This window comes from Chiloscyllium plagiosum, unplaced genomic scaffold (assembly GCF_037043375.1).
Source record: "Chiloscyllium plagiosum isolate Xiang-an unplaced genomic scaffold, Cpla_swu_hap1 HiC_scaffold_30, whole genome shotgun sequence".
In the NCBI taxonomy this organism is placed as follows: domain Eukaryota; kingdom Metazoa; phylum Chordata; class Chondrichthyes; order Orectolobiformes; family Hemiscylliidae; genus Chiloscyllium; species Chiloscyllium plagiosum.
This window is the reverse complement of record NW_028270168.1, coordinates 25,896,049-25,907,582: the sequence shown is the minus strand read 5'-3', so window position 1 is coordinate 25,907,582 and position 11,534 is coordinate 25,896,049. Positions and strand designations below refer to the sequence as shown.

The window sequence follows — 11,534 nt, the reverse complement described above, 5'->3', positions numbered from 1 at the left end:
TGGTTAACACTTCTGCCTCACAGATCCAGTGACCTGGGTTTGATTCCAGCCTCGGGCGACTGTCTGTGTGGAGTTTGCACGTTTTCCCGTGTCTGCGTGGGTTTCCTCTCACAATCCAAAGATGTGCAGGTTAGGTGAGTTGGCCATGTTAAATTGCCCAAGACTTGAGGGATGTGTGGTTAGGTGCATTAGTCAAGGGTAAATGTAGAGTAATAGGGTAGGCAAGTCAATGTAGACTTGCTGGATCAAAGGGCCTGTTTCTATACTGCAGGATTCTATGGACATGCACCACACTCTGATTCTCTGCACTTCCTATGGTCTTAACGTTCATTATCTTGACTTGCTAGTCTTCCAAAAATGCACCTCATACCTTTCATGATTAAATTGCATTTGTCATGCTTTTATCAATTTGATCAGCTTGTCAATATTGTACTGCAAAAGCAATTTTACCTTAAGGTGTAATTTTTCAAATGAAGTTGAAGTTTGCAAAATTCTTGTTGCTTCAGTAATTCTCCTTTATAATTGCTAGCAATTAACTGTAGCCACATCGAAACCAATCAGGGCATTGCAGATTGGGCGGCTGAGTGGTTAGCACTGCTGTCTGACAGCAGTAGGGCCTGGATTTGTTTCCAGCCTCAAGTGACTGTCTTTGTGGAGTTTGCACATTCTCCCGTGTCTGCGTGGGTTTCCTCCGGGTGCTCTGGATTCCTCCCACAGTCCAAAAATGTACAGGTCAGGTGGATTGGCCATGCTAAACTGCACATAGTGTACAGGCTATGTGAATTAGCTATGGGAAATGCAGGGTTACAGGGATGGGGTGGGTCTGGGAGGGTTGCCTTTCGGAGGGTCAGTGTTTGATGGGCTGAATGGCCTATTTCCACACTGTAGAGGTTCTTTGATTCTAACAAAACAACCACCTGACTCACGATGCAGCATATTTTACTTTATTGTTAGCTAGTCTAAAGTTGTTAGGGAACATTCAAAATGTTGAAGAAAGTAGGAGTGAGATTTTAAATGAAAAGGAGTCAAAACATATTTGCACCAAAAAGGAGTTTTCAAATTAAAGCTTTTTAAGAGATGATGTTAGCAGTTTAATAGCTTGTCTGGATACAACTGGAAACTCAGACATCAATTGTGTGAATGTTTATACAAATATTGTGAAGTTGTTCCATTTGCAATGTTATCACAATATCACACAGATGTTTATCACATTGCAAAACCAAAACACATGTTACATCATTAAAAATATTACCAGTAATTTCCTTTAATGTACGTGTGATTATCATTTTAGATTAATAAAAGTGGAACTGTAATTAGTTTTGCATGGAATCTAGCAGTGTGCTTTGTTCAGACAAAATGGGCAACAATTCTATCAAACTTGCTGAAAGTTCAAATACATCTTTAAAACTATTCTGCTTGGAAATTGGAAAGCAAAATAAAACTTTGAAATGCAAAATACAGATCAAATGATTTAAACAGATAACATAAAATGGGTTGGTAATTTCTCTAATTATTGAGCAGATCTCTGTTTATCAGAATCTTATCTGAAATCTCAAATCTTAAGGCAGGACAATTTGGAATCTACAGTGAAAATTAATTCCTGTAAAATTTGAGTGCAGCATTTTGTATATACTGTACATTGAGATTTCAGGTGAGCAAATGTCTACACGGTGGAAATGCCTGGATAAGACAATAGTGAAAACTGGCATCCTCCTATTTTTGGCCATGCATAAATGCTTACATTACATGCTATAACAATTCATCTGATTTAGGAGCAATTTCTCGCACTTCTTGGAGTCTATTTCATACTCAGTTGTCTCACACCATAGTTCAATGCTGCAAATGGATAGGAATACAAAGTGTGTGTGCATCTGTGTCTTCACTGGGGACTGATCCCCTCATTCAAGTGATTTCCACCCCCTTCCTCTCCAACCCCCCCAAACCTGGTGTGTTAATTGGCAATTCTTTACTGGTTGCATCATCATGCACCATGGTTCCTTACTTACCAGAGTTGGTGTTTTTGCTTCTGCATTCACCAGCATGCAATTTCAACCTCCTTAATTGGACCAGAGAAAAACTGTGGATTGGTGATTGCAGAAGGTGAAGGTCACAGGCTGACTGTCTATTTATCCATATTTTCTCCAAGCCTATGTACATCAATTGGAGCATAAACCAGCCCTCTTTAAACTGAGGTGAATTTCAATGCAAAAACAGAGTGCAGATCTGGCTACATCTGTTGAGAAAGTATCACAGTTAATGTTTCAACTTTTCATGCGCTGATGATATCAGTGAGGATAACAGAACTTGTAGTTATATAGTGTATTTAGCCATTGCAATATCAGGGGAGCTGCTAGCCAATGGTTTTATTGCCTAGTCACAATTTGCAACATCTGTGAGGCTTATTTGTGCCCTAAAAAAAGGAATCTGGCAAATAAATCTGTCACACACTGAAATGCCTCTAGGACAGTGCTACCTAAATTATTTTCCCCATTGTGACCCCTCAGTGAAAATTGAGAGAATGGGCTGGTCTTTCCGTGTGTGTAAGATTGCTGCCAGGACTGCTGAATCTTTCCAGCAATTTCTGGTTTTGTTTCGGATCTCCAGCATCTGCTGCTCTGTGGGGTTTTATTTTGGTTTAATCGGTAAACTAATGAAGGGCTTTTGCCCGAAACGTCGATTTTCCTGCTCCTTGGATGCTGACTGACCTGCTTTTCCAGCACCACTCTAATCTAGACTCTGGTTTCCAGCATCTGCAGTCCTCACTTTTGCCCTGTTGGACTATAACCTGGTGTGTGATTTTTAACTCTGTACACCCCAGTCCAACACCGGCATCTGCAAATCATGACTTTGTTCCAGTTTACCTACTGTCTCATACACTGAATTTGATTTAACAATTGAAGACAAATTGTCTCTTTTATTTAACTGGGCGCTGTCGCTTTGAGGGCTGGCTTCTATGCATGAATTATCAACCGACACCAGCCCGTGTGATGATCTCATCCCACCAGATTACATCCTGTTGAATCTGACAGTTCTGAATTTCCGCGCCGTCCTAAAGCAGACAATTCTCAAACAGAGAGCGGTGAACGCAATGTCAGGGACGTGCTGCGTCATGGCTGGGCGGTAGTATTTTACATAAATGTCACCTCCCTGAGACTCCATTGAGGGTTTGGGAAGTTTGCGGGAGGTGCTAGTAACAGGCGAGGAGGCTCAGTTGAAGGCTCCTGTAAAATATTTCTGCATTTTCTCCACCTCCGAGAGGAATTTATAACAATGGATGCGTTAAAGTCGGCGGGACGAGCGATTATAAGAAGTCCCAGCATCGCCAAGCAAAGCTGGGGAAGTAGCAAGCACAAAAGTAGGTTTATTTACGATCCGAGTTTACCAACTAGCATTAACGAGCTGGTGTTTCAAAGTTGATAAAGTTGCTCCGCATGGAACAAGTTTGGTGGCTAATGTTACAAATATATGTAGGTATGTATGTGTGTGTCTCTTTCCGATTGGCTGGATGTTCCCGCAGCTGGAATAATTCCACTTTTATGTTAGTTTGTGCTTGAAGCTGAAAGCTGAGTAATGATTTCGACTTGAAATACAGTGCGCGCGGTGGCAAATGGAGACATTGAAACATGTCTCTTGTGGTCACAACGTGACAATGTGTGTAACTCACCAAAACTGTCAGTTTCACGAGTTGCAACTATCCTTTTGCCCTCGCGTTAAACACTGGCCCTATCCGCCTTGGATTGCTCCGATTGCTAATGATCATTACGATATTTTTTTTGTTAAAAGCTGCTTTTTAAACTGGGCTAAAGCTGATTGACTCCTCCCCAGGTTAGGTTATGACGTACTCTCCTCAACAGCGCACATTGCCATCCGAGTTCACAACTTTGTCCCAGGGCCCTGAACGGAATTTCAACAATGCCCAGCACAAGGTTATCAGAGAGGTTACAAGCTGCCCGCACCCCCCACTCCAATCCTTTCTTGTTTATAACTAGCTCCTATAGCCCATCCATTTCAAGTTGATGTGCACTGTTGTGCCGGTGGTTTATGTTCGAAGGGATTTATTCCTGGGGAGGAGGAGGGTTATAGATGTGAAAGTCGTGTGCAAAGCGGTCTCCCAATGTCTCTGGGGGAATCGTTTGTGCTAATCCTCCCGCGGGTATAGTATGCGTGAAATTAGACATATAAAAGAGACCTAAGGGGCAACTTTTTCACGCAGAGGGTGGTACGTGTATGGAATGAGCTGCCAGAGGATGTGGTGGAGGCTGGTACAATTGCAACATTTAAGAGGCATTTGGATGGGTATATGAATAGGAAGGGTTTGGAGGGATATAGGTCAGGTGTTGGCAGGTGGGACTAGATTGAGTTGGGATATCTGGTTGGCATGGGTGGGTTGGACCGAAGGTCTGTTTCCATGCTGTACATTTCTATGACTCTAACTTAAATGAAATATTGAACAAACCTAGATTGCTGTTAAGTATTTAATCTTTTAGAATGCTTTGCAAGTTTCGGTTCATTTAATATGTAATCCCAGAACTTCTCTTCTTTTAAGTCACATTCTCGAGAGAACTTAAGATTTTACTTTTAAGAAGACATCTCGGCTCAGACCATGCATTAAAGGTTTGAGGTTAGAGTATGTCTGTATTTCAGAGTCAGACAGGTTCTATTTCAAAAGTAGGAATTTATAAAATATTACATGGATTGACTGCCTGCAGTTTGTGTGCTTTTTGAGTAAAGTAGAATGTATCTGATCTTCGGGTGACCATCCTCCAAGTCAGACTTCGGGATATGCATTAATGCAGAGTGGCCTAGCAGAGGCTGATAGCCAAGTTTGGTACCCATGGGGATGGCCTCAACTGAGATCTTGGGGTCACCTGTATTGTGACATGAACCCACCACACTATACACTCTTGTACACACACTCTTACTTACACTCATGCTCACACAGATCCTCTCTCATACACATACACACCCCACACTCTCTCACACACACACACACACACACACACACACACACACCCCCTCTCGCAGGCTTACACTCCATCACACCCACTTTACCAAGCATTCTCTCTCATGCACACACACAAGTCTTTGAGGTGAATTTACATTTGCAGAATTTTTTTTTTTTGCAGATACATTCTACTTTGCTCAAAAAGCACACAACCTGCAGGCACTCAATCCATGTAATATTTTATAAATCCCAACTTTGAGAATAGAACCAGTCTGACTCAAGGTTGGGATATGGACAGACTCTAACCTCACACCTTTCATGTATTGTCTGAGCTGAGATGTCACCTTTTTTAAAAAAAATATAAAACCTTAAGTTATCTTGAGAAGGTGACCTAAAATAAGTTCTGGGACTTACATATTAATGAACCAAAACCTGCAACCCATTCTAAAAGATGAAATACTTAACAGCAATCTAGGTTTATTCAATATATCATTTCAGTTTGCATGACACTGTAATCTTTTGCTGTAAATTCAGTGTCTTATGATCCCATTCCACAGCTACCTGATGAAGGAGCAGGAGAAAGCTACTGCTTCCAAGTAAGTGTGCTGGACTATAACCTGGTGTTGGAGTTTTAACATGGTTTATGCAGTGTAACCTATTGAGCACGCACGCGTGTGTGTGTTGTTTTGGTATGCTACTAGCTATCTGCTCTGACTGGGTTCCTACAATTGTTCAAGGCACAAAGCAATGTAAACCTTCACCACTGCTGAATTATCTTAACTAATGCTATCCATGCTTTCTGCCAGTGAGAATTTTAAGTGAAAAGCTATGATGGCCCCAAATCTGGTTGTAGAGAATTAAATTGTTTTAATGCTGAGTATCATCTTGTGAGGGTTGTGTAGCTCTGAGCTTGTTCTTGAGAGTGTTGTCCTATTCAAACTGGGAAGAAACGCACCAAAGTGAATATTTCTATGAAAGCAAAATACTATGGATGCCAGAAATCTAAAATAATGGCAGAACATGCTGGAGGATCTCAGCAGGTCGGGCAACATCTGTGGTGAGAGAAATGGAATTAGTGTATCAAGTCCAACGTGACACTTTTTTTCAGAACTCAGAATACTTTATTCTTATTTTTGTCTATTACAAACGAGAAGTGAGTTGTCGTGTGCAATTCCAGGACCTGAGGGCACAGCTGTCGAGTAAATGGAAGACCTTTTTTTTTTTTTTGAACTGAGATAAGGAGAAACTACTTCAGGCAGAGAGTGATAAATTTATGGAAATCATTTCCATAGGCTGTAGAGGCCAGGTCATTGAGTACACTTAAGATGGAGGGAGATAGATAAGTTCTTGATTGTCAAGGGGATCAAGGATTATGTGGAGAAAGTGGGAGAATGCGGTTGAGAAAATTATCAGCCATGATTGAATGGTGGAGCAGACTTGATGGGCTGAATGGCCTAATTTCCGCTCCTTTGTCTTATAATTAAACTTATCATTAACAGTTTTGTATAATCAAGGATACATGTGTGCATTTCCTCCTGATGTAACTAATGTACTTGGCAAAATCTCATGACCAGTGAATACTATAAATGACTAGCTAATAGCATTTTTTTCTTTTTACATTTGGAAGAATAATATTACTCAGGATATTGAAAGTGCTATGAGAATCTTTTAGGTGCATCTGAAAAAGCATTCTGCATGAGATATGTCAATTCTGGCAATGCAGCATGCATTGTGTCATGTGTACAAGCCTTGGGCTAGAGTTTGAACTCATACCCTTCTCCTTCCAGACAAGTACTATCAACTATGCAATACTGACACTAAAACTCTTTAGTGAAATTTTGTCAGGGAATGGGGGCTGGTATGGATTGCCATGAAAAGCCATAATTATCTTATTGAAATAAGTGCTTGAGATGGAGTGTTTTGCAATTGGATTGTGTAAATTACTTCAAATCTCCAAATGGATGTGTGCTGGAGTATTCACCCAGATCTCTCAATCTCTGAATCAGAGAAGGAGTTCCACATGTGTGTAAAATCGATTTTTGGAACATAAATACACACGTTCTCTGATAAATTCGCACCATTAGTAATCTGTTGTACAAGATATCTGTGTTTAGTTCTTTCCAGCTGTTTCACTGCTAGTACAGCAGCAACTAATAGTTACTGCAGCACTAGTGGAAGAAGGGCTCTCTTTAATCTGAAAGACATGGATTAATGCTGGAAATAAATAGAATCTCTTCTTCCTTCATGTACTTTTCTGCCTTGCCCTAGCTTAATAAGTTATTGAAGAGCAGAATTCTATCCCTGATGCTTTTTAAATAGCTTTAATGAAGCAAAGTTTGAGAATTGGGAGTACTTCTTTCACAATTGGAAAAATATTCTGGTTGAGCTAGAAGATGTATAGATAGGAGGGAATTAAAGGCTGCTCTTCAGCTTTTTCGAGCAATATTTGATTTCATTTGAAAAGTTGTATTTTGAACTTTAAAATTTAGCTTAAAACAACTGGGATTCTAGTTTTAGCGTATTGAAATAACTTATTTATTCTAGATGGATAGAATCATGCAGCATGAAAACAGACTCTTTCATCCAACTTGTCCAAACTAAACTAGTCCCATTTGCTTGTAATTGACCTATGTTAGAGTCATCGAGATGTATAGCATGGAAACAGACCCTTCGGTCCAACCCGTCCATGCTGACCAGATATTCCAATCCAATCTAGTCCCATCTGCCAGCACCCAGCCCATATCCCTCCAAACCCTTCCTATTCATATACCCATCCAGATGCGTTTTAAATATTGCAATTGTACCAGCCTCCACCACATCCTCTGGCAGCTCATTCCATACACATACCACCCTTTGCATCAAAAAGTTGCCCCTTAGGTCCCTTTCATATCTTTCCCCTCTCACCCTAAACCTATGCCCTCTAGTTCTGGACTCCCCCACCCCAGGGAAAAGACTTTGTCTATTTATCTTATCCATGCCCCTCATGGTTTTATAAACCTCTATAAGGTCACCCCTCAGTCTCTGACGCTCCAGGGAAAACCAGTCCCAGCCTGTTCAGCCTCTTCCCATAGCTAAAATCCTCCAACCCTGGCAACATCCTTGTAAATCTTTTCTGAACCCTTTCACGCTTCACAACATCCTTCTGATAGGAAGGAGACCAGAATTGCACGCAATATTCCAACAGTGGCCTAACCAATGTCCTGTACAGCCGCAGCATGACCTCCCAACTCCTGTACTCAATACTCTGACCAATAAAGGAAAGCATACCAAACGCCTTCACTATCCTATCTACCTACGACTCCACTTTCAAGGAGCTATGAACCTGCACTCCAAGGTCTCTTTGTTCAGCAACACTCCCTACGACTTTACCATTAAGTGTATAAGTCCTGCTAAGATTTGCTTTCCCAAAATGCAGCATCTTGCATTTATCTGAATTAAACTCCATCTGCCACTTCTTGGCCCATTGGCCCATCTGATCAAGATCCTGTTGTAATCTGAGGTAGCCTTCTTTGCTGTCCACTACACCTCCAGTTTTGGTGTCACCTGCAAACTTACTAACTGTACCTCTTATGCTCGCATCCAAATGATTTATGTAAATGACAAAAAGTAGAGGACCCAGAACCGATCCTTGTGGCACTCCACTGGTCATAGGCCTCCAGTCTGAAAAACAACCCTCCGCTACCACCCTCTGTCTTCTACTTTGAGCCAGTTCTGTATCCAAACGGCTAGTTCTCTCTTTATTCCATGAGATCTAACCTTGCCAACCAGTCTCCCATGGGGAAACTTGTCGAATGCCTTATTGAAGTCCATGTAGATCACATCTACCACTCTGTCCTCATCAATCCTCTTTGTTACTTCTTCAAAAAACTCAATCAAGTTTGTGAGACATGATTTCCCATGCACAAAGCCATGTTGACAATCCCGAATCAGTCCTTGCCTTTCCAAATACATGTACATCCTGTCCCTCAGGATTCCCTCTAACAACTTGCACACCACTGACATCAGGCTCACTGGTCTATAGTTCCTTGGCTTGTCCTTACCACTCTCCATAAACAGTGGCACCACGTTTGCCAACCTCCAGTCTTCCGGCACCTGACCTGTGAGTATCGATGGTACAAATATCTGAGCTATAGGCCCAGCAATCATTTCCCTTGCTTCCCAGAATTCTAGGGTACATTTCTCTCTACCTGTCCAAATGTCATTGAAATGTTGTAACTGTACTTGCCTCTACCACTTCCCCTGGCAGTTCATTCCATATATACACTACCTCTGTGTGGAAAAAGCTTCCCCTCAGGTCTCTTTTTTTAATCTTTACCCTTGCTCCTTAAACCTATGTCCTCTAGTTTTGATCCCCTCTACACTAGGAAAAATAACTTCTTTTCTATTCACCTTATCCATATGTCACAGGATTTTGTAAACCTCTAAGGTCAGCAACACCAAATAGCTGAACTAACTCTGAAAACAGTATAAGGATGACCGTATACCAAGGTATTCTGTGTAACCTTGAACATTTTATCTGTCCACAGCCAAGTATCCTGAAGTGGAACTTCCCTAAATCTGAATGCATGACTGTCTCGGCGGAGTAATTGCATTTACAGTAACTACATACAACGTAAATAGTAAAACTGCACCAATGTGAGTGAGGTGGTGAATTAATACCATGTTCAGTAACATTTTGTAAAGGTGAGAAGATTATTTAAACTGCTCTACTGAAATTGCTACTCAGAATTTGCATAAATATCAGTTCCTGGTAGTGAAGTTCCCAATATCAAAGATCAACATAGTTTCAAAATATTATTTCAGGTTCAAGAACAATTCTCCAACAGGTAATGCATTCTGTAGCTCTGTTTAACCCTGACTCTCCATACCACTGCATCTGCTCCTTCCCACCAACACACACGCGCGCGTGTGCTCTCTCACTCCATTAAATCTGCATGCTGTGATGGATGTATGGGTGGGGTATGTTGTCTGTGCTTTGAAATATTTCTCAGAAAATAACTCTGGAAATGGTCAGCTGTTCAAACCACGTGCTTGGTTACCCAGGAGCTTGTTATTTTTGTGTAGTCCTTTTGTTTGTGGTTGGTAAACAAAGTTTCATAATCCACTTGCTTTTACAATTTGATATCCTTTATATCTACATGTTATGAATTCAGTTGGTTTAAAATAAATATGGAACCAGCTAGAGGGCTCCAGTTAAAACATTGTCTGTAAAACCTATCTACCTCTTCAACAATCTTGTTAACATTACGCACCAGTTAAGGACCATTCCATAAGTCCACAAGATTGGGGTCATTAGGCCACTTTTGCATACAGATTTGTTTGGGTGATTAGTAGGAAAAATGTATTTTAAAAATTTCCTGCTTGTAATTCTTTATCATTTGCCACATCAAAAGCTGTCTTTATTAAATGATCCAAGGATTTAAATGTTTGCCTTTTGTTTAAAGGATATTGGTGTAATTTGCTAGGACAGCAATTATCGCCATATTTTCTTGAATTACTCTAGTCCATGGCGGCAGAGTGCTGTTAGCAAGGAAGCTCTAGGATAATGACCCAATGACTGGTGAAGGAATGGTGATTTAGTTCAAAGTCAGGATGATGTATGACTTTGAATTCCCAGCTGATAGCGTTTTTGTGCATCTGCTGCCCTTGTCCTTCTGCGTGGCAGAAGTTGTGGGTTTGGAAGGTTCTGTTGATCAAGCCTTGGTGCATCTTGTAGTTAATAAACTTGGTTTCCACTATACCCTAATGGTGGAGGAACGGACTTTGAATAGATGTGGTGTCAATTGCATGGGCTGTTTTGCCTGGGTTAAGACAAGCTTCTTGTGTTTGTTGGAGCTACCCTCATGCAGGCAAGTAGAAAGTATTCCATCACACTCCTAACTTGTGTCTTTTGTAGACGGTGGAAAGGCTTTGGGGAATTGGGAAGTTAATTACTTGGCGCAGAATTCATTAGTGTCTGATCTGCTCTTATAGCCTTAGCATTTATATGGCTGGTCTAGTTTAGTCTCTGATCAATGCTGTTAGTGGGGAGTTCAGTGTCATTGTATCTTTAAAGGGAGATGGAATATTACTTGTAATTTATTAACCCAAGCCTGGATGTTTGTCTTGTTGCATATAGTCGCAGGCTAATTTAATGTCTGGAGAGTCATGAATTGTGCTGAACATCTCAATTTCTGACATAATGATGTATCTATGAATAAAGCAAGACCTTATTGTCATCTGTTATTGAGGTAGTTGGTATGCTAAATGATAAATAATGCTGCACTTGACAATAGAAAGGCTCTTGATTAGAGTGGTGCTGGAAAAGCACAGCAGGTCAGGCAGCATCCGAGGAGCAGGAAAATCGATGTTTCAAGCAAAAACCATTCATCAGGAATGAGGCTGGGAGCCTCTGGGATGGAGAGATAAATGAGAGGGGAGTGGGGCTAGGGAGAAGGTAGTTAAGAGTGTAATAGGTGGATGGAGGTGGGGGCAAAGGTGATAGGGTGGAGCGGATAGGTGGGAAGAAAGATTGGCAGGTAGGACAAATCATCAGGATGGTGCTGAGCAGGCAGGTTGGAATTGGGGTAAGGTGGGAGGAGGGGAAATG

General features: G+C 41.1%; 1 protein-coding gene across 3 annotated transcripts in view; it reads left to right on the top strand.

Moving 5' to 3' along the window:
• The first annotated feature begins 3,134 nt into the window (after window positions 1-3,134).
• ldlrap1b (low density lipoprotein receptor adaptor protein 1b) overlaps window positions 3,135-11,534 on the top strand; it is a 79,523-nt gene continuing 71,123 nt past the window's right edge. For all 3 annotated transcript variants that reach the window (XR_015752146.1, XR_006315675.2, XM_043717644.2), the window contains exon 1: window positions 3,135-3,355. Coding sequence is in view for 1 of the 3 variants with exons in the window: in XM_043717644.2 (XP_043573579.1) it covers window positions 3,271-3,355 (85 nt within the window). In the remaining 2 variants the exon portion in view is untranslated. The remainder of the gene's footprint in view (window positions 3,356-11,534) is intronic.